Genomic DNA, 26,261 nt, shown 5'->3' with positions numbered 1-26,261 from the left:
AGAAATCTTAAGAGAAAAAGTTGTAGTGAAACTTGACCAAAAATAGAGCTTGAGTTCCTACAAGACACAAAATGCATAAAGAGATTGTACATAAGATAGGAAGCTGAAACCCTAGTCTTTCTTCTTCTTCTTGTTCTTCTTCTTCACTATATGAGCCTATGCTATAGCCAAAATTCAAAACTAAAACAACGAGATAAATGATAGCATTGCTTTTATTTTCCATCCCTTGCAATCTCATAGCCATTGATTGCAAGTAGTAGAGGAAAACGTGCCCCACATTAACAACATTTGGGGATAAACTTTCTAGGTGAAGTTGATAACAATGTAAGGCAACATCACCAAATCCCTCATGCTAAGCTATCCATGCCATGCTCCAAAATTGGGTAGCCCACAATGATGATGATGCCCTCAGGGATGTCATCAACAAGGCCTTTCTCAGGTGCCCCTGTTTCTTCCAATGCATGAGTAGGCTAGGGTTGCCTTTTCTTCTCTCCATGCAAGTGGTTGGGAGGTGAAAGAAGCCCACATCTTGGGGACTACTGCCCCTTGGCACACCAGGGCCTCTTGCAACTAAAGAAATTGTAGACAATCAGGTAGCCCACAACGATGATGCTACCCTCTTGGATGTCTTCAATGTAAGGAGAGGGATACACGGGAGCTAAAAGTTAAACACCCAGTCATATTAACCGAGGTATATGAGGTTTAAGAGACCTAGTTTAGGGCATCCATATATTTTCAAGAATTGACTCTTTACCTTCAACTCGAGCTTCCCCATTGCTTTCTCCTTCTTTCTCCCCTCTTTCCTATCTTTCTCTTTCCTCTTCTAGTCTTTCTTCTTCTTCTTTCTCTCCCTCTCTCTTTAGCTCATTCTCCTCTCTCCTCTTAGCTTCATTCATTATGAGTGGTATCAAAGCATAAAGCTTTGGTTCTTTTCTCCTATCCTCTTTCTCTATCTAGTTCCCTTTTCAAATTTGAAACCCTAGTTATTCAGGTCACAAGTACAGGTATAGCAAGCAGGACTACAGTTAGTTACATCTTTTCTTGGAGCGAGCAAGAGTTATGGCCAGAACTCTCGACATATTTGGAGGTAAAATGGTTAACTTAGTAGGACATCAATCTTTTTCATGCAACTTTTAGGGGTTCTAGGACCAAACTTGAAGACTTAAGAGTTAAAAGATATCAAAATCCCATTTATTTTTGTTCCAACCCCCTTTCTCTTTCGTCTTTTACAAGCTACCATGGTTGCCAGCTCCAAGAAACACTAAAGATCTTGCTCAATCTAGCCCCAAGACATCATCCAACACATTAGAACTTAATTCCTTGCACCTTGGTCTTGAGTCCAAGTAGTGCATGAACTAGTGGCCTACAGAACAACCCTCGCAAATTGCAATGTAATTTATGTTGGCTGCTCCTACTCTGTTCAGCTCCATCAGCAACCCTCCTATTGCTCACCCAAGCTCGGGCCAACCCTAGGCACTCATTCAACACTCTCCCTTCCCCCTTTTGACACTCCTGCCCCTAGAGCAATCCTTGGCAGGTGGACAGAGTTGGACAATTTGGATAGCTATGGACTCTTCATTTGGAGCTATCACAGTCATTAAAGCTCAGCTCAAGCTTTCCCGTCTCTAAAATCTCAGCCCTCAGGAGCTCCTCCAACCATTCTTGACTTCCCTCACCTAGATTGAAGACATGGAGCTCAGTATGCAGGGGTTTCTTATGGGCAGCCATGAAAGCTCCATTTAAAGCTTTCCATTCTTGAAGATAAAGCTTGGGAACAAGCACACAAGCCTTTACCATCAGAGAAAGCATCAAATATTTAAAGGGTTCATCCATTGGAGTGCTCTAATCATCCGGGCTTACTTGATTGAGAGATTGGCATCATGGTGGATCATGCTTCATCCATCTACTCCAAACACTAAATGCTAGGTGAGGTGGTAAGCCAAAAGAGAGGTGACCCTCCCTTACCACTTAAGACCCTAAAGGGGTGCACAACTCGACCTGAGGGGAACTTGCCCACCTCCTAATGATACAGAGCCAAATACTTATATGCAGTTGTAGGTGCAGGCACACTCCATGGTCACCCCATTTGCAACGAAATACCCCTATTTGGACACACCTTTAGTGATCATGGTATCCATGTATGACAATTGACATGTATGTGGTCAAAGGAGATGTATGACACTAAGATCCACTTATGTAATGATGGCAAAGAAAATGGATATGCCAATGTACTTGGGATTATGCTCAGTATGCCCAAGATGCTACTTATGATGATGCTCATGCCCCTTAGTCCATGAGCCATTCATATAGTGCAACTAGGAATTAAAACAGATAGTGTTTTAGCCACATAAATCTAAATGCAAAATTTTTTATATTATACTTGGGAGTGACCCCTACATCTTATCTCAAAGAGGGCTTTGTCCCCTTCTATTTAAATATAAAATCTCCCCAATGAGAGATATGATCTAAAAGTTACGGCAATTTTTGTGTAATGAGGTCACTGTGGACAAGGTGCAAACCACTCTAGGACAGGCATAGAAATCCAATTACAGAATTCTCTGAACATTTTCTATCACAAAGCTTATTAGATCATCTCAAAGAGGGCTTCCTCCCCTTTGATTTGAATAAAAAATCTCACTGATTAGAGTTTCCTACTAGAAGTTACGTCCCATTTACCACCAATGGGTCCTATGGATTGCATCTAAATAGCTGGTCAAAAAGGCAAAAGTAAGGCCCATGAGGAGGTTCAGAGGGAGATTAGTGACTCTAGGACCTCAATGAATGATGAACCTAGCTTGGCATAAGATTATTGTGGCGATATGCATGAGGAAGTGCCCAATATGGACCCCTACAGCTTGCTCAATAATATATGTCTACATGAGCTTCGTCACATGGAGAGGCATAATGATATGGTTGCCAACCATCACCAAATGATGTCTAAATTTGATGTAACAATTGAGAAAATAGCCCTCTCAAACTCTCAGACTCAACAAACCCTAGATCAACTCACCACTCTTATAGCCCAGTTAGATGCCACTCTGTCCCAAGAAAAGCAAACCAGTCCAAGCATGAGTCTCAACGGCTTCCACCACTGGAGCCACTACATGGTCCACATGGCATTCTTAGATCCAAGGGTATTCCCCCTTCCACCTATGAAGTCGTCGAACCCTCTTATGCTAATGACAAGCCTCTTTTGAGCTCCCCTATCATCCATGCAACCAACCCTCTAGTGAGACCCTCACCCACTATTGGTAGAAGCTCCCCACTCTTCCTAGGAGCCCCAATGGAACTTATATGGCCTAGTCCCATCATGGATAGTATGGTATTAATGGCTAGCATGGCACTAATGGGTAACATGATAATAATGGACAACATGGCTATAATGGGAAGTATGGGATAAATGCACAACATGGTATGTATTGACAGCATGGTATGTGTGGCCATCATGGTATGTATGGATAGCAAGGCTTCCATGGGCAGCAAGGCCCCAATGATTTCCGTGACAAGGTCCTTCCCGCTAAGTACAATGAGTAGTATTTGTATCCCCCATGGAAAAAGAGCGGTCCACAAGATGATGGTACACTCTTGACCAATGCAATCTCAATGTACGAGAGTACACAAATTTGTTTATGAATTGGACCATGTACTATTTTATGCTATTGAATTGGCTGAAATATATGCAAGAAAGTACTACAAAAATGAGAATTTTTGACAAGGTTATGGATAGCCCTACATCCCATTGAGGTTAGCCCCGTATGGGAGTGTCTTTAAAGGCAATCCTATGTCTAATAGTAGCCCCAAAATACCCACTTACCCCCCCTTCCATGTTGAAAGAAAACATGGCCCTTTTGGGATAGCACTTGGCTCTAATTGTGAGAGCAAATATGCTAAAGATAGATACCGCACTACATTACCCTCGAATGGCTCAAGTGGTCAAAAGTTCATTCCCCAAATGTTGTGAAGGAATGGAAAGAAAAAATCCTATGCTTGCTAAAAATGAAAAGTATGTTGAGGATGTAGACTAGGAGAAGTTCTATGATCCGAAGGATGGGTTTCCCTTTGACCCAAGCAGTTTCCCATCCCATACTCTTGATTTGACTACCCCTACTACACCCCACCCGACTATCACCTCCCTTTGGATGCTTGGACTAGATTTAGGAGCCCCAACACCCTACACATTCAAGGCAGTATAAATGGGAAACATGTGTTTATCCTTGTGTGGACAGTGGTAGTACTCACAGTTTTGTTAATAAATCAGCCACATTGATAAGTTGAAATGTACCCTTATGGGATTACAACACCCTCTATAAGTTCAAGTAGCAAATGGTGATGAAGAAATCAACACACATGTATGTTCCAAAGTCCCCCTATACTTGGCTGAGAATTATTTTGCCTTGGTTGACCTAATTGTATTAGACATGGGCCCCATTGATATTGTCTTGGGTTGTGACTGGCTGAAAAAATTGGGAAAATTTGGTATGGACTTCTCTTAACTCTACATGGAGTTTTTGATACATGGATAACTCATCCACTTAGAGGGAGTTCATGATAATGTTGATTTTCAACTAATTATAACAAAGCAACTCAAACGGGAGTTTAAGAAGTGCTCAAGATCTCTATCTTGCACTTGAATAAGGAAAATTCAAATCAGTTCTCTGAAGCATCTAAAGATTCGGCCTTGCATGATTTACTTGAGGAGTATAGTGATTTATTTCAGATGCCTATAACCCTTCCCCCTAAGAGGCAAGTGAACCACCTACTTGATTTAAAGTCCCATTCCAAGTCAATGAAGCCACCTTATAAACTCTCCAAGTGTGAATGTGAAGCAGTTACAAAGCAAGTGAAGGAATTACTTGAGATGAATTTTATTGAAGTGGGTTCTTCCCCTTATGCATCACTTGTCCTATTAATCAAGAAGAAAGATGTCTCTTTCTGCATGTACATTGACTACAGGGGCTTGAACAAAATCATAGTTAAGAATCATTATCCCATCCCATAAACTGATGATTTGTTGGATGAGTTGAAAGGGGAATGTTTATTCACTATGATTGATATGCACTCTAGCTATACCATCGGATATGCACGAGGGAGAGTGATGGGATCAAAACAACTTTCACGACTAATCGTGGGCTTTATCATTTTCTAGTCATGCCTTTTGGGTTGACTAATACCCCTGCCACACTTCAGAGCCTCGTGAATAAAATCCTCCACCCCTTCTTGTTCAAGTTTGTACTTGTTTTCTTTGATGACATTCTCATTTATAGTAAGTCACAAGAGGAGCACTTGGTACATGTCAAAAGGGTGCTTGATATCTTGAGAGAGCATCGGGTCTTTGCTAAGGAAAGTAAGTGTATCTTCATGTAGACATCAAGGGAGCACTTGGGACACATTGTTAGAAAAAATGGCATACATACTGACCCCAAGAAGGTGTAATGTGTAAAGGATTGGCCCACACCATCCACCACTACTTCATTACGTGGTTTTCTTGGTCTCTTTTCATTTTATAGATGCTTCATTAAGCATTATGCCACCACTGTAGCACCTTTGACTGATTGATTAAAGAAGGAATCATTCTTTTGGAATGCTACTGCTGATCATGGCTTTACGTAGTTGAAGAAAATGCTTACTTCAGCTCCCATCCTCATATGTCCTAATTTCTCTAAGGAGCTTACTATTCAATGTGATGCCAATGCTGAGGTATTGGTTTTGTATTGTTGCAAGAGCACGGTGTGATTGCTTTTGAGAGCTGTAAGTTTGATTACAAGGAGATGCACATGAATGTTTATGACTAGGAGATATTGGCCATCCTCCACGCTATTAAGAAATGGCACCATACCTATATGGCAGACATTTTAGAGTGAAAAGTCACCATTGAGTCCCCCGATACTTCCTAACAGTCTACTTTGACTCTTAAGCAAAGGAGATGGGTGGAAAGCTTGCAAAACTATGATTTTTACATCTCTCACACACTAGGCAAAGATAACATTGTGGCTAATTCACTCTCATGGATGTGGGTATGCAAAGTATCTTCCATTTCAGAGTTGCATAGTGATTGGATTGAGGAACTTCAAGAAGCTTACTTGTTAGATGAGGACTTCAATCGCATATTTCAAAAATTACAGCATGAGATAATGGCTGAAAACTCCCAATATAAGCTCAAACATGGCCTTATTTGGTCCCATGAGAAGATTGTCATCCCCCATACTTCTCCCTTCACACAGAATATCATGGAAGATATACATTCTTGCCCCATTGTTGGTCACTTAGATGTTTTCAAAACACACGATAGGATTACCAAGAGCTTTCACTGGAAAGGCTTATGGAGGGATATCAAGGCTTTTGTGATCAAATATGTTCCATGGCAATAGAATAAGGATGGCACATTTAGACTAGTCGGCCTCTTATAGCCCCTACCTATTCCTGAAGAGAAATGGACACATATCATTGTGGACTTTATTATTGGCTTCCCCATTACCAAGAAAGGATGGAATAGTATATGTGTGGTAGTTGATCACCTCACCAAGGCTGGCCACTTTATCCCCACTAAGACCCAATACATTGCCTCTGAGGTGGCCACTTAGTTTATGGAGTATGTATTCAAGTTGCATGGATTACTACAAGTTATAGTACATGATCAGGATGCCAAGTTTTTGAGCAACTTTTGGCAGTTAGTTTTCATGTCTAGGGGCACCAAGCTTGCTCCATCCACTACATTCCATCCATAGATAGATGGCAAGATAGAAAGGGTAAATAAATGGCTTGAGACATACCTATGGCACTTTTTCCATGCTGTATAATATCGTTGGAATATGTAGCTCCACTTGGCTGAATTTGCATATAACAATTCCACCCACTCTATCTTGCTCCATCCACTACATTCCATCCATAGATAGATGGCAAGATAGAAAGGGTAAATAAATGGCTTGAGACATACCTATGGCACTTTTTCCATGCTGTATAATATCGTTGGAATATGTAGCTCCACTTGGCTGAATTTGCATATAACAACTCCACCCACTCTAGCATTGGGGTGTTTCCTTTTGAGGTATTATACAGGTATAAGGTTCCCCTCCCTATAGTCTTGTTCAATGATAAGATCAACCCTTAAAGTAAAGCTAGTTTGGATTGCATGTAGGCCCTGCTTTAGTAATGCAAAGTGAATCTTCAAAAGGCACAAACCCATATTAGGCTTTATGCCGATGAGAAAACAAGGCATTTGGAATCCAAGAGGGAGAGTTAGTCCTCTTGAAAGTGCCTAAGTCCCATTACTCCACTCTCAAAGAAGGCATTAGTAACAAGCTGGACCATCATTCTATAGCCCCTACTAAATCCTCAAGAGAGTTGGTGATTTGGCTTACTAATTAGAGCTTCCCCCTACCACCAAGATTCACATGTGTTTCATGTCAGCTACATGAAACCCCTACTAAATCCTCAAGAGAGTTGGTGACTTTGCTTACTAATTAGAGCTTCCCCCTACCACTAAGATTCACAATGTGTTTCATGTCAACTATATGAAGCCCTTCATTGGCACCTCAATGGACTATGTGGAAGAACTTCCCCCATAGACGAAGATGGTATCATTCAATACATCCTTGAGGCAATCATTGAACAGCGAGATAAACACTTGAAATCTCAATCCATCAAGGAATACCCCATCAAATGCCAAGGCCTACCTCTAGAAGAAGTCTCCTAGTATCCAGCCACTATTGTGAATGAATTTCCTCACTTCTAAGAGGTCCAACGAACTAAATAGTAGCAAGTTATGTCCCCTTTTGACCACACATTGTCTACAGATTGCATACTATCTTAGAATAGTTTTGTACCTATCTAGATTAGATCCATGTGCTTCCTACATGGGCTGAAAGTACGTGTTATAAGCTCTATTTCAACATATGGCACGCCCCATTTGGAATAGCCTATTAAAAGTTATGGGAGATTTACCATAGCATAGGCATGTAGTGGATAACATGCTGTCCATAGTCTTCACCCACCCCTTTTCATTGTAATGTGGATCAAAATAGTACTCCTACACCCACTTCTTAGCCCCTCTGTCAATTCCCTCCATTTTTCTATTGTTTTTTAGGGCAACAACTCTCAGGGTGGGGATGGAATGTAACAAGCAAGATATACGAGAACTAGGGGTTAGATACCTAGTTACGTTGACCAAGGTATATAAGGTGTAAGAGACCGAGTTCAGGCCATCCATATATTATCAAGAATTGACTCTTCACCTTCATCTTGAGCTTCCATGACTTCCTCCTTCTTTCTCCCCTATTTCTTGTATTTCTCTCTCTTGTTTTAATATTTCTTCTTCTTCTTTCTCTCTTTCTCTCTTTCTCTCTTTCTCTCTCTTCAACTGATTCTCCTCTCTCCTCTCAGCTTCATTCATTACATTCAATAAAGCCCTTCTCAAGTGCCCCCATGTCTTCCAATGCTTGAGTAGGTTGGACTTGCCTTTTCTTCTCTCTATGCAAGTGGTTGAGAAGTGAAAGAAGCCCACCAAAAATAGTAGAGTGCCACTATGGAGGTACATGCATAAAAGTTGGTATACAATTTTTTGTGCATTGTTATGTTTGAAATATAGCTTAAAGACATAAGTTTTCATATGACTTAAATATATAATCTTTTCGTGTTTTGGGTGTTGTTACTTAAGAGTCTCAATGCAATGGTTTTTGCTATCAATACACTCATAGGTGGTTGGCACGAAAGCATGTCGCATCATGTAGACAAAGATCTTTTGAAAATAGGGCTATTAAATATGCAAGTCTTTGCTTTTCATGTATCAAATGTTTTGTGATTCAACTTTGGCACAAATTTCTTTGTAAGTGATAACTCTCCATGCTAGGACCCGTGCAAGCATAGATCATCAGGGCACCCATAAAGGGATGATGTTTAACCCTCCTCTCTTTCCTCTCTCTCTCTCTCTCTCTCTCTCTCTCTCTCTCTCTCTCTCTCTCTCTCTCTCTCTCTCTCTCGCCTTTTCTCTCTAAACACCTTCCCCATAATTATATGCCAGACCCTAAACTTGTGCTTTATGTGTACATGCAAAGATGCATGGGGGTGTGTGGTTGTATATATGCACATGTGGTTTTATATTTTATTGAGTGCATATGGTAGTCTACGTGTGTGGGTTTATGGTAGCTTTAGCATTTAAGAAATGTAAATATGGTGTACCACTAGGTGATTCAAGGAGTGCATGCGGGGTGTTTGATTGCATATACATACACGTGGTTTCATATTTTATCAAGTGCATGTGTTTGATTATACATACATACATGTGGTTTCATATTTTATCAAGTGCATGTGGTAGTCCATGTGTGTGGGTGTGTGATAGCTTTGGCATTTAAGAAATGTAAATAGGGTGTGCCAATTATGTGTGTTTCAAAGAGTGCATGGGCGTACAAATATATAACTTTAGATTTATGATTGGTGAGGTTTCTTAGATTTTATACATGTACATGTATGGTAAATAGTTTGTGTTATTTAGGGTGTTTGAGCACACATATTTCCCACTTTCAAGAGTAATTTGAATACTCTTCCAATAAGGTAACGCTTGCACAATCATACATAGACATGAGGTTCTTGGGACTCAATAGCATGCCTTTCTCTCTCCTCATAGTGATATCACTCTCAAAATTGTGCCAACCCTTGGTTTTGATAGTATGGAAGGGTAACTCTTGGTTTCAAAGGATAACTTGATAAAGATAGCTTGAGAGTTTTCTTATAAGCAACTTTCATATTTAAGGGTACATTTTTAAGCACCCTTTAGTAAAATGTGATATCCTTTAAGAAGGATTCTATAAGCTTTTGAATGATGTTTAAGAAAATTATTTCTACTAGTGGATACAAAAACATTTGGTCAGAAGTGACTGAAGATGATGGAATGAGATTGGAAGATTTGTACTTGCTAAAAACTATTGGAGGTTACAATGTGTACTTGTGGATATAGTAAATAAAATTTTAGCATTGGAAGATCGATCTCCCTCTAAGTTCTCCCTTCAAGTCCATAAAGTATATATATCATTATTTCTATTTTTATAAAAACATTGGATCCAATTTTATCGTGTAGGTATATGAAGGTGCACAATTGTAATACCACAATGGAGACATCTGATAGCAACATTCTGGAGGTGGTTGTATCCATGCCATAAAGGTGAAATGTGAGGAAGGGGAAGTAAATGGCCAAGGGTAAAGCCATTAAACAAGCATTAACGATAGATGCATGAAACAAGTGAACCTCTACTATCAAGAAGAGGGCTGAGAGGTGAAGAAAGGAGAGTAAAAGAGAGAGCAAAGAGGAGAGAGAATGAGTGATGAGGAGAGAGAAATACTAGAAATATAGGAAAGAAGAGAGAGAAGCCATGGAAAAAGTGAGCAAGGAGGTGAGATGAGAGACAGTAATTGTATTATGGTCAAAAATAACAAAAATTACATGTCTCGCACCTTTTATACCTATGTTTGTGTGACAAGGTATTATTAATGATCTCTCACTAAAACATATATCTTTCCAAGTTACAAAAATTACATGTCTCACACCTTTTATACCTATGTTTGTGTGACAAGGTATTATTAATGATCTCTCGCTAAAACATATATCTTCCCAAGTTCTTACAATTCATCCCTTCCCAAAGGCTTTTGCCCACAAAAATAAACTTACAATGACTGAGAAGGATGGATGAAACAGAGCATTGCTCTGGTTTCAACTACACAAATTATGGAAAATGAATGGAAAATTTGAGTTTTATTCACTAAAATGAAGACATCAAGGAAACCCTCTACCATATACGTAATCTGGATGTCTTCGAAAAGAAATTGGATCCTTTAAATCTTCAAGAAATAAACTCTGTAATGAATAGACAACTTGCTATAATGACATGCCCTACTATACAAAATCTTCCACCATAACTTCAGATAGAAGTATCCAAATGAAGTATGCCACATGTCAAAACGTAGCTATTAAAGAGTACTTTGACCTTATATAGGTGGTATATTTTTGAAAATTAGGTGAAATAAAACTATTCTTAAAAAAAAAACTATTCTAAAACAAATTTCTATCTAGGTCCTATCATAACTGGCTCCACTATTGACTATGCCTTAGCCCCACTAATGAATCTCGAAGGTAGGGAAACTCATCTAATATATTTTAGCCTCCAATAAGCTTCCTCAAGTGGCAAACCTCTCCATTTGATCAAATACTTAGTGATAGAATGAGAGTGAAGCTTTTTCTCACAATGGCCCATGATCTCCTCAAGGATGTATTGAATAAGACCTTTTTCATCCATAGGAAGTAGCTCATCAACTATTTCCACCTAAGTACCATAAAAGGGTTTGAGCTGGTTGACATGAAACACATTATGAATCTTAGTAGAAGAGGGTAGTTCCGGTCTATATGCTAAGTCTTCAATGCACTTCAAAATTCTATAGGGTCCATAAAACATGCGAGTAAGTTTATTACTGGATCCATCCTTCAAAGTAGAGTAACAAGACTTGGATACTTTCAACAAAACTAACTCTCCTTCCCAGAATTCCAAAGGTCACCTCTTCTCATCGACATACATCTTCATTTAATCTTAGGGATTTCTAAGATTCATCTTACATTGCTGACGAAGAGTCTATATTTTTTCTGATTCTTCTTTTCCATGAGGGTTGATCTTCTCATTGAAAATGACTATAGGTAAAGGCACCTTGTAAGCATACATAGCCTCAAAGTGCGAAACTCCAATACTAGTATAAGTGGAGTTATTATAAGTAAACTCGGTCAAATGCAACCACGAATCCCATGCATACTGCACATCATAATAGAAATGGCAAATATAAGTCTCCAACCACTCATTTACCCTTTCTATTTGGCCATCAATCTGTGGATGATAGGTTATAGAAGGAGCCAACTTAGTATCCATGGAATTGAATACCACTTGCCAAATTTTGCTCATGAACTTGGTATGCCTATTATACACAATCACCTACAGTAATCCATGCAATCTAAAGATCAGCTCCATGAACGGACTAGCCATCTATGAAGTAGTAAATTGTGTCTTGGTAGGAATAAAATGGGCTACCTTGGTGAGTCTATCCACTACTACATAGATTCTATTCCATCCCTTTTTGGTAGTAGATAAGCTAGTAATGAAATCCATGGTAATATGTGTCCATTTGTCTTTGGGGATAGGCAATAGCTGTAATAAACCACCTAGCTTATGGGTGCTATTCTAATTTTATTGACAATGTATACACTTCAAGACATAATCATAAGAATACAACTCCTCTATAATTTTCCCCTTACATACTTAGGACAAGGAATGTACTTCGTTATAAGTCCAGACTCGCTTCTAGCCTCTTTGAGTCACCCTTTAGTATGGAAAAGATGGCATCTAGGTCCATTGGTGAGGTTTTCCAAGTGTCCATCTCTACTCGAACTACTTTTGATCTATTACCCCAATCCTCTATCACTCGATCATTCCTCATCCAAGGTCTGCCTCTAGTAGGATATCATAATCCACTCCCTTCATGACTATGAAGTTCATAGAGAATTGGATTCCTTCTATCTTTAAAGTCTAATCCTTCAAGACTCTGAAAGGTCTAACCTTAATTCCATTCTCTAGACTGACATTGAACAGTGCAATTTCTACCAATGGGTTTCCCCAAGCTTATAGGATTGCATGGCTAAGTGCACTAACTCATGGTCTTGTGTCCACTATCCCCTTTCGCATAGTATCTCCTAGGACAATGATAGGTAAGATTGTGTGCATCTCAGTGCCTTCCCAAAAGGTATTCACTTGTGGGGACTTAGACATTGGATTTAACGTTAGGCTTGGTATGTGTGTCACAACGTCATGATCAAGTAAGTCTTGTGGTTCATGTTTGTCAATTTATTCTACCCATCGCTTAAACGCTTTCCATAGTGCGGGGTTTTGCCTAAGCAATTCTCCTTGTGACAATGTCTTAGGAGTTGATATTAGTGTGGTTAGCAAATTGCCAATCATCTTTCCCTCCTCTGCTTCATGGGCTTCTTGCAATGCTCTTGGGGGCGGCCCATCTATTCATGGTATCCATGCTTTGCCTATGCGGATGTGCATGTGGTGATGTTGCCTCTCCTGCTCTTGAGTACATGGGAGAGATGGTGGGCTCATAGTCGAGAGTTCATTGATCTCATCCTCAATCATAGGTTTAGCATCTTGTGAGTGAGCTTGTGCTTCCTTTATCCATTCCTTGACCTTATCCATTGCCTTTAATTTTGTTGGTTGGGATTAGGGTACTCTCCAACCTTAGCACTTTCCTTCTCCCTCGTATTTGGAGCATATGTTTCTGCTTCTGCATCTGTAACTTACTTTCCCTTCATTAAGGTGGTTACACTCTTTGTTTTAACTGTCACTTTTGCCTCACACCTCTTTCTTCTCCTTCGCTGGCTCTTCTTTCCTACAACATATGTATCTAGGTTGCTAGGTCTAGGCAATGAGAAACTAGCCTCCTTTATTTGGGCTTGTGTCATGGGATTTATGGGGATAGGTGTGGTATAGTTTTTAGGTGACTTGATACAAAAGAGTCCGAGTGGCACAAATGGTATGATTATTGAACTAGTGGAAGGTTTTTGCTTAGGGCAATTGGTGAAAAGGTGTGTAACTCCGCATTAAGGGAACCTCAAGCTAGCCTTCTCTCTATTTGCTTGCTCCTTTTTAGGGTAGTGAGTTGAGATATACCCTAGATGGTCACACGCCCTATTGGCTCATGGTTCTGCCCTCCTCCTTGGCCTCTACCTCTTCCTTTGCCTAAAGCTATGATTGGCACATGCCTAAAGTCCATCAATGTGGAATTACTCTCCTCATCATAAGAGACATAAGGGTTCACATATGAGTCTTCCTCCAGTAGTTCCTCTATGAAGTGCATTGAAGCGTTGCTTGTGCTGGATGGGTCACTATAGGTCCTAGCGATCTAGGGATTCCTGTTGGGTTGATGTCCGATCCTTGGAGTGCCTAGCTTTGAATCATTAGAGGTAGGTAGAGCCAAAGGGGCTTCCCTTTTGAAGTAAGACTGGCCTACATAGCTAGCTTTGAATCATTAGGTGCAGGTAGAGCCAAAGGAGCTTCCCTTTCAAAGTAGGGCTAGCCTACTCCTAGATAATATGGCTGAGTGTAAGGTTGCTCGTATGGCAATTGTCTTGGCAATTAGCAGAGCATAGTGTCATGCTTGAATCTTCTACAGTTGGCACATGGCTAGGATTTAGGATCAGAACATTTAGATAGTAGATGGTTCCCTCCACAATGCACACATTGCATGTGAGGCCGTACTGGCCTTCGTATTGACTCCTGTAGTTTGGTCAGCTCCAACTACTATCGCTTGGGTTTTGTCGATACTCTTTCCTTTATCTTGTTTGTTGGGGGTTGTTCATTCACTAAGTGCTATGGTTCTCTCGGCATTTCTAAACTTGTCGCTCCCTTGTTGCATAGCCCTAGAGCTTCTCTCTCTCTGAGTAAGTCATCCATTCGTATGGCTCCTCAAAGACTCCTGGAAGCACATCCCTTTGCAAGTTCGAGTTACTCACTAAGGTCTTACAGAGTTCTTCATTATTGCAAATCCCATTCATGAATACGATGGAGACCACTCTCTCATTGGCTCACTCAGTTGCTACAGGTATCATCTTGTAGGGGCTCCTCACATGTGTGATATAGTTTCGTATGCACTCTTTGTCTTTTTGGGTGACATTTATCAGCTTGTCAATGAGGTTATTGGAGTATCCTATCTCTGAGAATCTCTTGATGGAGAGATCCTTCAAATGGGTGAAGTTATTGCATTTGCCATTATCTAGATTGGTAAACCAAGTCCGTCCCTTATCTCCCAAGTAAAGACTGAATGCTTGTGCTCATTGAGTGGGGTCCATGAGGTTGTTAGCCTCTCACATTTTCTCAAACTACTCGATGAGGTTGTAAGGGTCATTGCATGCTTGATGTTTATCGAGTTGCTTGCCAACTATGGGTATCTTTGTTTGGCTCCTAGCATTTGGGGTGACTCCCAGTCCAGATACTAGCAATGATGCTGCTAAGGCTGCCCCACTTTGCTCGATGATGGTGTTGTCCAACAATCACTTTGTGAGTAGCTCACTCATTGTAAGGTCGGCTTCTAAAGCTCTCTCCCTATCAGCATTGCCTCCCATTTTGTTTCTACTTGAGATGGCTAGGATCCTGTGAACCTCATTGAGCTCTCTCTCCTGGCGCAACCCTTGAGTCCTTTACTCCTGGGCTATAGCTCGCTATGCTCTATAGTGTGATCCATCCTAGCCTCCTCTCCTCCTTAAGGTTGGCTATGACATCAACTGCAAGTCTTCCTTTTGACACGTTACCCTTGTCTACTGGTCATATTGAGTGATATGTTGCCGAATGTCGTCTGTGTATCTTGCCATGTTAAGGTCAAGGTCAAGGTTGAGGTCATTCTCATTTGAGTTGGTACCTGCCATGGTGGCTTTTCCTGATCCAATAGTATTTCTATGAGGTTGACTAGGCCGGCTAAAGATGTGTCCCTAATCTTGGCCAGTCCTTCCTTCCCCTCGGTGGTTTGATGGTTAAGTCTTCCCTAAATGTTTGTTCTTGGTGTCTTGGGTCAGTTGTCCGATTCGCGGGGTTGCACTTCTACTCGTGGGTTCATTTTAGCTTAATCTCCCTTAGTCTGTTCCTTATTAATCCAAACACTTATAGGTTAGAGCAGTGCGACTCAATGTAAGTTGTGCGAAATTAGGCTTTCTAGCTTTCACATCTGCTTAAGTGTCTACAATGCAAGATGTAACCTTCGATGAAGTCAATCACATCCAATCAAATTCATGCCATTACAACTTTTTCGTGTGGATTGTGAACACTCCTAGTAGTCGATGTTGGGTTCTTCATGGGTCTTGATAGGTGATCTGATGGGTGTTCAATCCAAGATGGTCAACTTAGGTCTCTATTAGGAGTAAGTGGCTAGTGCTTGTCATTTCAATCACTCTTGGACTGCCAGGTCAAAGTTTTTGAGTACAAACAGGTCTGTGGTCTGTGGTCTCATCTATTTGGATTTTCAACTCTTACTTATAGTTTTTGCTAGCATTGTCAATTTCATTAGAAAGAATATGCAAAAATTTTCCATTTTATGTTGCAGACTTTACTCTTGATGCCTCAGTATAGTCTATGTGGTGCAAAGTTTCTAAGGGCTAGTAGTCGTTGCGATGTTGATTGCTTGATTATCAATCCATCCATAATTTTGGTTTGGGATAGTTTTTAAAATACTAAACTCAATCAGAATGCGATGAAACTTCACATGCACACTCGTTAGGTGGGCAAGAGCCAAGAAAGCGGCTCTAGACATTAGAGTTTGGACCAAGGTTCTACTAGGAAGATTTTGGGTGCGAGTACGTGATGACCCACTGGTAAGAAAGTGGATTGTTGCAACTATTGAGACCTTGCAAAATGACTGCAAAGGGGTTTCTCATCAGCTTGTTCGATGATACACAATTAGCAGCCATCCATGCAAAGCGCATCACAATCACAGAGAAAGACATGAACTTTATCGTTTAGCTTCAACACGGCAAGGGGACTCCTCCATAGGTTATGAGATTAATGATGCAAGATTTTGTAATGAGTGTTATAGCACCATAGAATCTTGGAAGGCCAAAATAATATTTTGTATACTCTGCCACATGATTGGAATATATATATATATATATATATATATATATATATATATATATATATATATATATATATATATATATATATATATATTCCATGCAATGTGTACTAAATTCAATTAATTGAGTAAAGTTATTTTGTTTTGTTTCTTGAAACACACGACTCTTAATTTTTGTTTAACGTACACACACATCAAAAGTAGTAATGTGTAGGGATACGAGTTATGTTATTGCCTATGCACAATCGCAAGTGTAGTACTATGCATTGACATAATTAAATTGGATTATATTAATGTATGCGAATGCATCATTCATGTACAGAGCTAGTTTTAAAAATGTGCAATCTTTACCATTTTATTTTCAACATAAATCAATTTTTGAAATATATACGCACATTGTTTATTAAAATAAACTAAGTAACAGGGACATTACATCATCTATATATAGTATGTCCTGAATAACAAAGTCAAATCAAATAATATAATTAGCAACTAGCCTAGAGTAATCAGAAAACAACGAAACTTGATCGTAGGGTGCATCGGTTCCCCAAAGTCCACTAGTGAAATCTTAGCAAAAAATGATGGCTGCACATCTGCCCTGTCCGAAGTCTCTAGCATCTGGGGCCACTTTCTAGCTGCAAGCATCATTCTTTGCCAAGATTTCACCGGTGGATTCCGGAGGATCCGATGCACCCTACGGTCATTTCATTGCATAAAATATATGGTAGTTAGAAATCTCACCTTCTGAGGGCTACATTTTAGGAGCCGACTTTAAGCCGATCTAGAAGCGGTTCGAGCTCATTTTAAAGCGAAAACATGGCGGGACGAGTCAACGAGTCAATTTTCATGAAAAATCAAAGGTGGCGGATGGCCGACGAGCTAGAGTTGTCCTAGATGCATTTCGACATCAATAATCCAATACAAGTCTCAGTTCCTCAATTAGAGGTCGTTTGACCCCCCATTTAATCTCCACAAGGTTCGGTATTATAAAGTAGCTATCGGATCGGGAAGCTATAAAGTGCATGGGAGAGGCTAGGTTGATGGAGTTCGATATTACGAAGTTGCCTGTCCAGTCGGATTGCAAATCAGAGTTCGTTTGGGCCTTCAAAATTGAGAAATCCACTTGCAGGATAGTGTGAACACAAAAAGATGAACTTGTTATTTTAACGGTTTAAACCTTAGGCTTAATAAAAGCCTTGAAACTAATGCAAAAACTGTCGAACAAGGGAAGCGTCAATGCGCCTTCTCATTTTTGCTCGATGACTCTCCGATTCAAACCCATTTGGAGAGAGGGAGGGAGATTCTCGATAAGGACTAGAGAGAGGAACAAGATGGCTGTAAGCTTGCCTATTTTAATGGAGGATTTAAAAATCTCATTTTTAAGTCATTATCTCTCCTCCCTCTCTCTCCCCTCTATGGGCTATTCATGTGCATTATCTTGAAGGAGGAATCGAGACGGAGATTGAAGCAAATGATGATGGAGATTAATGGAGGTGCCGAAGCTTGATGTGCAGCATGGAATTGAGAGCAATGGAGGCTCCGTCCACTGGTCATGCAGTCATTTAATGCATCTCAGGTTTCATAGAAACACGATATGACTATTTTTTATGAAGGAAATGAAGCTTTTTTTACATTTTATGATGGAAATGATGTTCTCATGTGATGAAAAATTGCTTGAGTGCTGGTTGCATCATGTTTAATTACTGTCTATCAGAAAATTCTAATTTCATAACGATTTACATATTTAAATCCTGCAAAACCTGAAATGTGATTTTAAAGGGTAAAATAATGGTTTTATCGTTTCGCATGGGTGAAATGTGTTCCTATGGGGAAAAATGAAGCATAAAATTTCAGTATATTGAAATGATTGATATAAGGAAAATAAAAAAATATTGATTATTGTCAAATAAATGCTAAAAATAAGAAAAATTTGGAAAAATTTAGGAATACGCTTCATAAAAATAAGAAAAAATATAATGAGTGTTTGTGAATGTATAGTAGTGGCAGAGCATGAGGTTTAGCCTCAGTTTACCCCATCTCTTTGTCAAAGTTCGTGATTTATCACTTTTCCTACATTAAAACATGACAAAATGAACCCCTACACCTATGCAACGTAAGCACTACCTAAAAGTAGGGGGTGGGGTGTTTGAATGATGCGATTTGGAGGTTGTTTATTGCTAATTTTACTTATGCATAGCATGATATAGGGTTTGTTGTATTTTAATTAAGAGGACAGTAGCATGAGCGTTGTCTTGGTGCTATCCTTATATCGTCGCAATGAGTTAGTGAATGAGCATTGGAAAGCCTAGTTGTGCACAATACGTTTCTAATTGAAAATTATGTTTGAGCACATTAGGATCATCCACTTTTGCATGTGCATATCAACCATGGTATCAGAATATAAAGAACTGGATGCATAGAACCTGTTTTCCGTTATGATGACCTACGCTTGAGTGTGGGGAGACGACCTAAGCTATAGGCTAGTTGATCATTTTCTTGGGGAATTATTTGGTAATGACACATGGTATCTCTTGGAATACACTCAAAATGAACGAGTGGAGCTTGTCTAGTGTGTACTTTATGTTGCAGTGACGCATCTTGGGGCCAATCCCCGAGGTGTAGGAGAGTCGCAGTGGAGCCGCGGCAATCAGCCGAGAGGTGCTTCCTTATGTTTGTGCTACGAGGCACTATGCCTATATGTTATGGGATCTCCCTCTAAGGAGAAGGGATGGTAAACGTTAGACTATGACTTAATACAAACGTAGAATCGATATTATCATTTAGTGTAGGGTGAGTCTGTAACGTGTCTGCTTGTTGGCTTGTGGGACACGTCTTAGCAACCCATCGGAAAGAGGGTTTAGAAAGCTCCGCCTGGCACTCGCAAGGAATGTCACACGGTTTGCGATGTAGGTCCTCCCGAGTCTGCCCCGAGCGGAAGTGTCCGACCGCTCCCACTTAGGACCGACCTGAAGTCAGAGTTCCTTTCCTATAAGCAAGGTTGTTCAAATCTCAAATCAGCTATATCAAACCAATCAATTTCACGCTGCATCTTGCTTTGCTGCTCATGATTTGGTATCCTTTCAGGTTCAGATGTCTACCACAACTCGACAATACAATCCTAATGGTGGCTTGAGTGTGCGTAGGCAATTGCTTAATGTTATGAGAGCTGAACGTAGGCACATGGCAAGAGTTAGAACAGAATTACAACAACTGCATCATGCTACCATAGATAGAGATAGATACAATGGCATCCAAGCTACAAGTGTCCAAATGCCAGTTGCAACATTGTTGCCGTTGGAAGTTCAACCACCTCCTATTCGTCAAGAAGACAATGGAACTATCCACAATATAGATATTGAGATGTTGGATAACCATGATTTGCTACCCTTCGGAGTGGGGGTACGTAGCAAAGTCGACAAAGAAATGGAAATACAAATAATCCAGATGGTGGATTAAGAAATTGTAGGCAAATACTTGATGCTACTAGAGCTAAATGTAGACACAGGGCAAGAGCAAGAACACAATTACAACAATTGCATCGCACTACAACAAATACAATTGATATAAGTGCTCAAATGCCTGGTGCACCATTACTGTCCTTAGATGTTCAATTGCCTCGCATTATTCAAGAAGAGAATGAAGCTATCCATAATGCAGGTGCAAGTATTGAGATGGTACATGACCAGTACAGGATTCAAGCTCCTATATTTCTACCTCAAAATGGTGGATTTTGTTCAATTCTCCATGACATGCCACCTAATTTGGATATTCATCCATCAGTAACAATTTTGCTCTTCCAAAAACCAAATTTGCATGCAATTGGTACCCTTTGCAAGGTTTGTCACATTGCATGGCTAAGTTGTGGCACAGTGAAACTAAAACAATGCGTACAACTTCGATTGGAAAGCATTGCTGTAGAGAAGGGAAAGTAATTTTACCACCTCTACAGTAGCCACCACAACCTCTATGTAATTTGCTTGATGGCACACATCCACAAAGTAGAGAGTTCAAAAAAAAAAAAAAACGTGCTTATAATAGCACATTGGCTTTTGTTTCAATGGGTGCAAAAATTGATGAGCTTTTGCCTCAAAATGGAAATGGTTATACTTTTCGAGTTCATGGATCAATATATCACCGAATAGGTTCCCTATTGCCAAGTGAGGATGGACAACAAATACCAAAGTTTGCACAACTTTATATTTATGACACTGATCATGAGTTATTGAATCGCATGGGGGTTTTACCTGGGCTTTTGCCAGACTTACTACAAGAGCTTCAACAAGTGATGCATGATCACAATGCTTATGCACAGGCCTTTATAGCAGTTGGTGCAAGCTTGCAATGCAATCCATCAATAGAAATAAGAATGTCCATTTTTCAAAATCGATCCATCTCTAGACGATATTCAGTTCCCACTGCAAGTGAGGTTGCTGCGATCATGCTTGGACAAGGTGATGATGATACACTTGATCATCGTAGCATTCAAGTTCGCACACGACAAGGCCATTTGATTTATATTTCTAACTTACACAATGAATATATGCCACTGTTATATGTTCTTTACTAAAGTTCCATATGCATTTATGGATGCTCATATTAATGCCAATAATCTTGCAAATAAAGATTGTGTCACTCAAATGCAATATTATACTTTTCGACTTCAGATTCGAGATGATACTAATGCATGTCTTTTGCATGGTGGTCGCTTGCTACAACAATACATTGTCGATGCTTATTGTAGCATTGAACAATGTAGATTAGCTTGGTGTCGTCGAAATCAAGCAACATTGCGAGTTGAAATGTATAGGGGATTGGCTGATATGGTCAATGGTTCAGATGCAGTTGATACTAATATCGCTGGGATTGGTGTGGGCAGGAGAATAGTATTGCCATCTAGCTTTACATGTGGACTAGGATTCATGTACCAATTATATCAAGATGTTATGGCGATTGTGCGTAGCAAAGGGAAACCTGATTTGTTTATCACCATGACATGCAATCCTAAGTGGTCTGAAATTACAGATGCTTTGTTGCCTGGGCAAACTGCACATGATCAACCAGATTTAAATGCTAGAGTTTTTCATTTGAAACATAAGGACATGATGCAGTCGATAGTGAAAAAGGAGTTGTTTGGTAAAGTTGCTGAATATGTGTCGGTCATAGAATTCCAAAAGAGAGGCTTGCCTCATTCACATACAATCTTGATATTAGAACCACGCTTTAAGCCACTAGAGGCACGTCATTATGATAGACTGGTGTGCGCTGAGCTACTTGATAAGGAAAGGTTTTCGGATTTGTATCGAATTATTGCTAAATGTAACACACATGGTCCGTGTGGTGAGTTCAATCCAAAAAGTGCTTGCATGGTAGATGGAAAGTGTATAAAGGATTATCCAAAAAAGTTTATACATACAACTACAGTTGATAAAACTGGTGATCCTTTATACAGACGTCGAGAGGATGGAAGGACTCATAATGCTAATGGTAACCTCTTGGATAAACGATGGATAGTGCCTTACAATCCTTATTTGAGTTCCAAGTATAGTGCTCACATAAATGTTGAGGTTTGCTCGACAATTGCATATGTCAAATATTTGTATAAATATGTATATAAGGGCCATGATCGAGCAACCATTCGATTTACAAGTACACGTGGTTCCAGATCCAATGATATTGACACATAAAATATTGATGCACAAAATATTGATGAGATTGAGAGGTACTTAGATGCACGATATATTTCAGCTTCTGAAGCATGTTGGTGAATATTTGAATTCAAACTTCATGATGAGAAACCCGATATTCAACGATTGCAAATACATTTACCTAGAGAGAATACTATTTCCTTTCGTGACTCTGATAACATTTGTGATGTGGTGCAAAATGAAAATGCTCAAAAAATAACTCTCTCAGAATGGTTTACATGCAATCGTTTGCACCCTGACGCTAACACAGTTCTCTATCAAGACTTTCCAATGTTTTGGGTTTGGAATGCACACAAAAAAATGTGGACAAAGAGAAAACAAGGAAATACATGTGGTCAAATATACTTTGTTTCACCTATGTGTGGAGAAAAATACTATTTGCACCTACTACTCACTGTATGCAAGGGGTGCACATCCTTTGAGGCATTGCGTACGGTTGATAATGTGGTATATTCAACTTTTAAGAAGGCTTGCATTGCAAAAGGAATGTTGGAAACAGATGATGAATGGCAAATGTGTTTGCGTGAAGCTGCATTGATGCAAGTCGGTGCTCAATTAAGAATTTTGTTTGCATCCATCTTGGTATTTTGTTCGCCTGCCTGACCTGGGGCTTTATGGGAAGAGTTCTTAGTTCTGCTGACAGAGGATATAAAACATCGACTCTCCTTGCAAAATAGGCGAAATGTCGATATGCAAGATGAGGCCAATAATCATGCGTTGATGCATATTCAAAAACTTTTAGATCAACATGGACGCAATTTGGCAGAGTATCATGGGTTGCCTAAGGTGACAATGCAAGAGTAGACAAATCCTTTGATCCTTGATGAACAACTATATGATAAGGTAGAACAAGAGAATACCTTCTTAACAATGCAAGCTATGTTGAATGATGGACAAAGAAATTGTTTTATGGCAATAATGAATGCTATTGATAGTGGTTTGGGTAAACCATTTTTCTTAGATGGCCCAGGCGGTTCTGGAAAAACATTCCTATACAAATGTTTGCTTGCAAAGCTTCGTAGTCAAGGTCGCATTGCCATAGCTATAGCATCCTCTGGTATTGCTGCATTGCTTTTGCCACATGGTCGTACTGCCCATTCAAAGTTCAAAATTCCATTGCAAGCAGATAATAATTCTACATGCAATATATCTGTTCAAAGTCACCTTGCAGCACTGTTAAAAGAGGCAAGTCTTATTTTGTGGGATGAAGCTCCTATGTTGCATTGTAATACCTTTGAGGCACTGGACAAAACTTTAAAGGATATAATGCAGTGTGATATGCCATTTGGTGGTAAAGTTATTCTACTAGGTGGAGATTTTAGGCAAATATTACTTGTTGTACCAAAGGGTACCCGTGAGGATATTATCGGTGCTGCTATATGTTGTTCCAATTTGTGGCAATATTTCAATGTTTTGAAACTTACACAAAATATGCGGGTCACATCAGATCAGGATCAGTTTGTTGCATGGTTGCAAGACATTGGAGATGGAAAAGATTTGACACATACTAATAATATATTGCAAATTCCACCTACATTGTTGTTAAAGGGAGGATCTATGCAAGACTTGATCAATTTTGTCTATCGTGAAATGAATTGTGTAATTGATTACAAAACGTTCTTTAGTGAACATGCCATTCTTGCACCTCGAAACAATGATGTGGAAATGATAAACAATCATGCATTGCAGCTGATGCCGGGAGAGGTTAAACAATACTACAGTGCTGATTCCATGGATAGAACTGAGGAGAACTCATTCCTCTATTCTGTGGAATATCTAAATTCCCTTGACCTCGGTGGAGGTATTCTCCTCATATCTTACTGCTCAAAGTAAATGCTCCAATAATATTGCTCAGGAACTTGAATCCTTCTAAAGGTTTATGCAATGGTACTAGGGTGGTATGCAAGGCTTTCAATAACAAGGTCATTGATGTAGAGATAATTATAGGGACCAATATTAGCGACATAGTTTTTATCTCGAGGATAACTTTCATCCCAACTACATTGGAACTTCCTTTCTCAATGAAATGCTTGCAATTCCCAGTCCGTTTGGCATTTGCAATGACAATCAACAAATCTCAAGGCCAAACGTTATCATGTTTGGGGATATATCTAAAAAACCCAGTCTTTACTCATGGTCAACTCTATGTTCCTTTCTCAAGAGTAAAGTCTCCAGACAGATTGAAAGTCTTGATCGATGAGAAAGAGGACATGGCAAATGGTACCATCAATATTGTATATAAAGAAGTTTTACAGAAAGTATTGTAACCTCTATTTTTTCAAAAGTGTAATCTTTATTCTCTCATATTATATTTGCATAATATTTTTATTTCAATAAAATCAAAGCCTTTTTTTCTTCTTTGTTCACATATCTATAAAATGTAGTGTTGTATTTTCTTATGCTCTTTTTCAGTATTAAGTTCTTTGTCGATGAAAAGCAAGTTTGACTTATTTTCTCTGATTTGATACTTTAATGTTTTAATCATATCTCTCATGTATGGATAGATATTCATGATTTTATGTAGAGTTAAACGTATGTTTGTTTTACTATATGAGAACATAGTGTTTAAATTATTTCTACTATAAAAAGTTATTTGAACTTTCTATCATAAGTGTAATGTTTTTTTTCTCATATTATATTTGCATAATATTTTTGGTGCAATATCATCAAAGTTTATTTATTCTTTTTTTATCAGATATTTTTAGGAAATGAACTATTTTACTGTCTCCTGTTCTTTTTAAGTATTAAGATCTTCAAAGAAAAGTAAGTTTAACTTTTTTTCTTTAACAAAAAATGAAATGTTTTAATCTCTCATGCTCTTTTGAAATATTATATTCCTTGAATAAAACCATGTTTGACTTATTTTCTATGAAATTTTGTTTACATTTATACAAAAGTAAGTTTCGAGAAATTATCATGCATAAAGTTCTTTTATACAATATGCATTACAAACTGTTTTTCTCTTCTAAATTGGTCTTCTAATTTCAATATTGTTGTCGTTATTTTTTTAATTTTTAAAATTTGATCAATATTACTAATTTTTATGTTTTCTAAATTTTATTAATAGATGGCCCAAATAGTGTTCGAATATTATCATGCCTCTCCTTATCAAATGAGACTTCAAGAAGCATTGCAAACTATTGCTACGGATGATATTATCCATAGAACTTTGACTAGGGTAATTGAAAGATTACCCAATGATGGATTTACTAATGGAAACACTCCTTTATATGTAGAAATTTTATATTTAGGATGGATCCAATGCTACTATGTTGGACAAACAGATGTTGAGTACTTCATATCTCGGTCCCACACTAGACACATATCGAATGACTCGAGTAAATGGGAGTTTCAAGATTTATCATGTTTTGTAACTTTGCATCAGTTTCATCCAAATTCCGCCGCTGCTCTACTAATGTTACAGCCAATCATATCACGTCCCCAGGTAATACTTACTCACCATTTTCATTAATGTTTTGCTTTATAAATTTAATATTATTATTTCTAAAGTTTTTTTTTCATTTTTAGATGTTGCAACACAATCTAGGGCGGGGCGCGTCACAGCTTCACCCACACATGTTCCCCATGCTAGATCCACTGTTGATAATTCATCTAAGAAGAGAAAGCTTTCTTTTCAATAGTTGATTTTCGACAATACAACTATCTTTTTGAAAACATTATATACTTTCCTTTCCATTTACCTGTTGTTATAGTTGGAATTCTTTCAGTGATATTTAAAAATCACTTTTCCTTCACTTATCTTTTCCAATTATTATGGTTGAGATAATCAATGTTATTGTATTGAATTGTTAGATTTTATAATGAAGTTTAAAAATTGCAAGACTATTTGATTCATTACTAAGTGGAAGAATGTGTGAACAAATTAAAACATTGGTGCTTCACATTTCG

General features: G+C 38.9%; 1 protein-coding gene across 1 annotated transcript; it reads left to right on the top strand.

The window, feature by feature from the left end:
- Positions 1 to 20,704: 20,704 nt before the first annotated feature.
- LOC148023296 (uncharacterized) lies at positions 20,705 to 22,331 on the top strand. Its single transcript, XM_087695349.1, has 2 exons — positions 20,705 to 21,133; positions 21,312 to 22,331. Exons 1-2 carry the CDS (start codon positions 20,705 to 20,707, stop codon positions 22,329 to 22,331), a joined length of 1,449 nt encoding a protein of 482 aa, XP_087551475.1.
- Positions 22,332 to 26,261: the final 3,930 nt, after the last annotated feature.

Source organism: Lygodium microphyllum, chromosome 16, assembly GCF_053477565.2.
Source record: "Lygodium microphyllum isolate KBCC chromosome 16, Lygodium_microphyllum_v1.1.10, whole genome shotgun sequence".
Lineage (NCBI taxonomy): Eukaryota > Viridiplantae > Streptophyta > Polypodiopsida > Schizaeales > Lygodiaceae > Lygodium > Lygodium microphyllum.
This window is presented reverse-complemented; position numbering and strand designations above follow the sequence as displayed.